We start from the raw sequence: 815 nt of genomic DNA, 5'->3' as shown, positions 1-815 counted from the left end.
AAAAAATGGTAAACGCTTTTTGAATTATCAAAAACATATTACTCTAAAAAACAAATACAAAAATTAAAATTTACTCAATAGTATTTAGAGCTACTCTTGATCTATTAATCATTTTGGATTATTTTTCCACTCTTATGGGAAACTTGTGTTTTTAGTTTCAAAAAAAAATCACAAATTTAAGTTATTCTTTTTCAGAGAGAATTCCCTTTAGTGAATATTGTAGTAAAGTGAAAATATAAATGTTTGTGGTAATAGAAATCTAACAACAGAGAAATATCAATTTATTTGGTAAAAATAGTACAAGAAATACATATATCAAGCACTTTTCGAGATTGAGACACAATGATTCCACAAGTCATCACTCTTCTTCAAGTATTCTGTTTCGTGGGCAATTAACATGGGTTTATCTGCAATATATTTAATAAGCGTATCGTGACACACTTTCCCTTCTTTGACGAGATCGTTGCAACAAGGATCAGAGATGGTTCCATTTTCAAAGACAACACCGATTATATCCAACGCACACTTAGGAGTGATTTTTACAAGACAAGTATTCCATAATGATTTTGCTTCAGCTTCTTCGACTGAGAAAACCGGAACAAACACACACACCAAAGCTACAACGATGAATAGCGTAGTAATTTGAGAGCTAAATTTAGACATATCTACTTACGCTTGAAATGTACAAGAATTATTCTTATTTTATGAAAAACAAATGTAAGAAACAATGATTTGTATATGTTATTTGAAATATGAAGTTATCTAACCTATATATAGGTCATTGAAATTATAACGTAACTATCAAAAAAACTATA

General features: G+C 29.0%; 1 protein-coding gene across 1 annotated transcript; it reads right to left on the bottom strand.

Annotated features, from left to right (window-relative positions):
- Positions 1-311: 311 nt before the first annotated feature.
- Positions 312-729, bottom strand: LOC9299787. Its single transcript, XM_002863665.2, has one exon. It carries the CDS (start codon positions 661-663, stop codon positions 316-318), a length of 348 nt encoding a protein of 115 aa, XP_002863711.1. The 5' UTR covers positions 664-729; the 3' UTR covers positions 312-315.
- Between the last annotated feature and the right edge of the window lie 86 nt (positions 730-815).

Source organism: Arabidopsis lyrata (genome assembly GCF_000004255.2).
Source record: "Arabidopsis lyrata subsp. lyrata unplaced genomic scaffold ARALYscaffold_8, whole genome shotgun sequence".
NCBI lineage: Eukaryota > Viridiplantae > Streptophyta > Magnoliopsida > Brassicales > Brassicaceae > Arabidopsis > Arabidopsis lyrata.
Note: the sequence above shows the minus strand (reverse complement) of the source record. Positions and strands in the feature narration are given on the sequence as shown.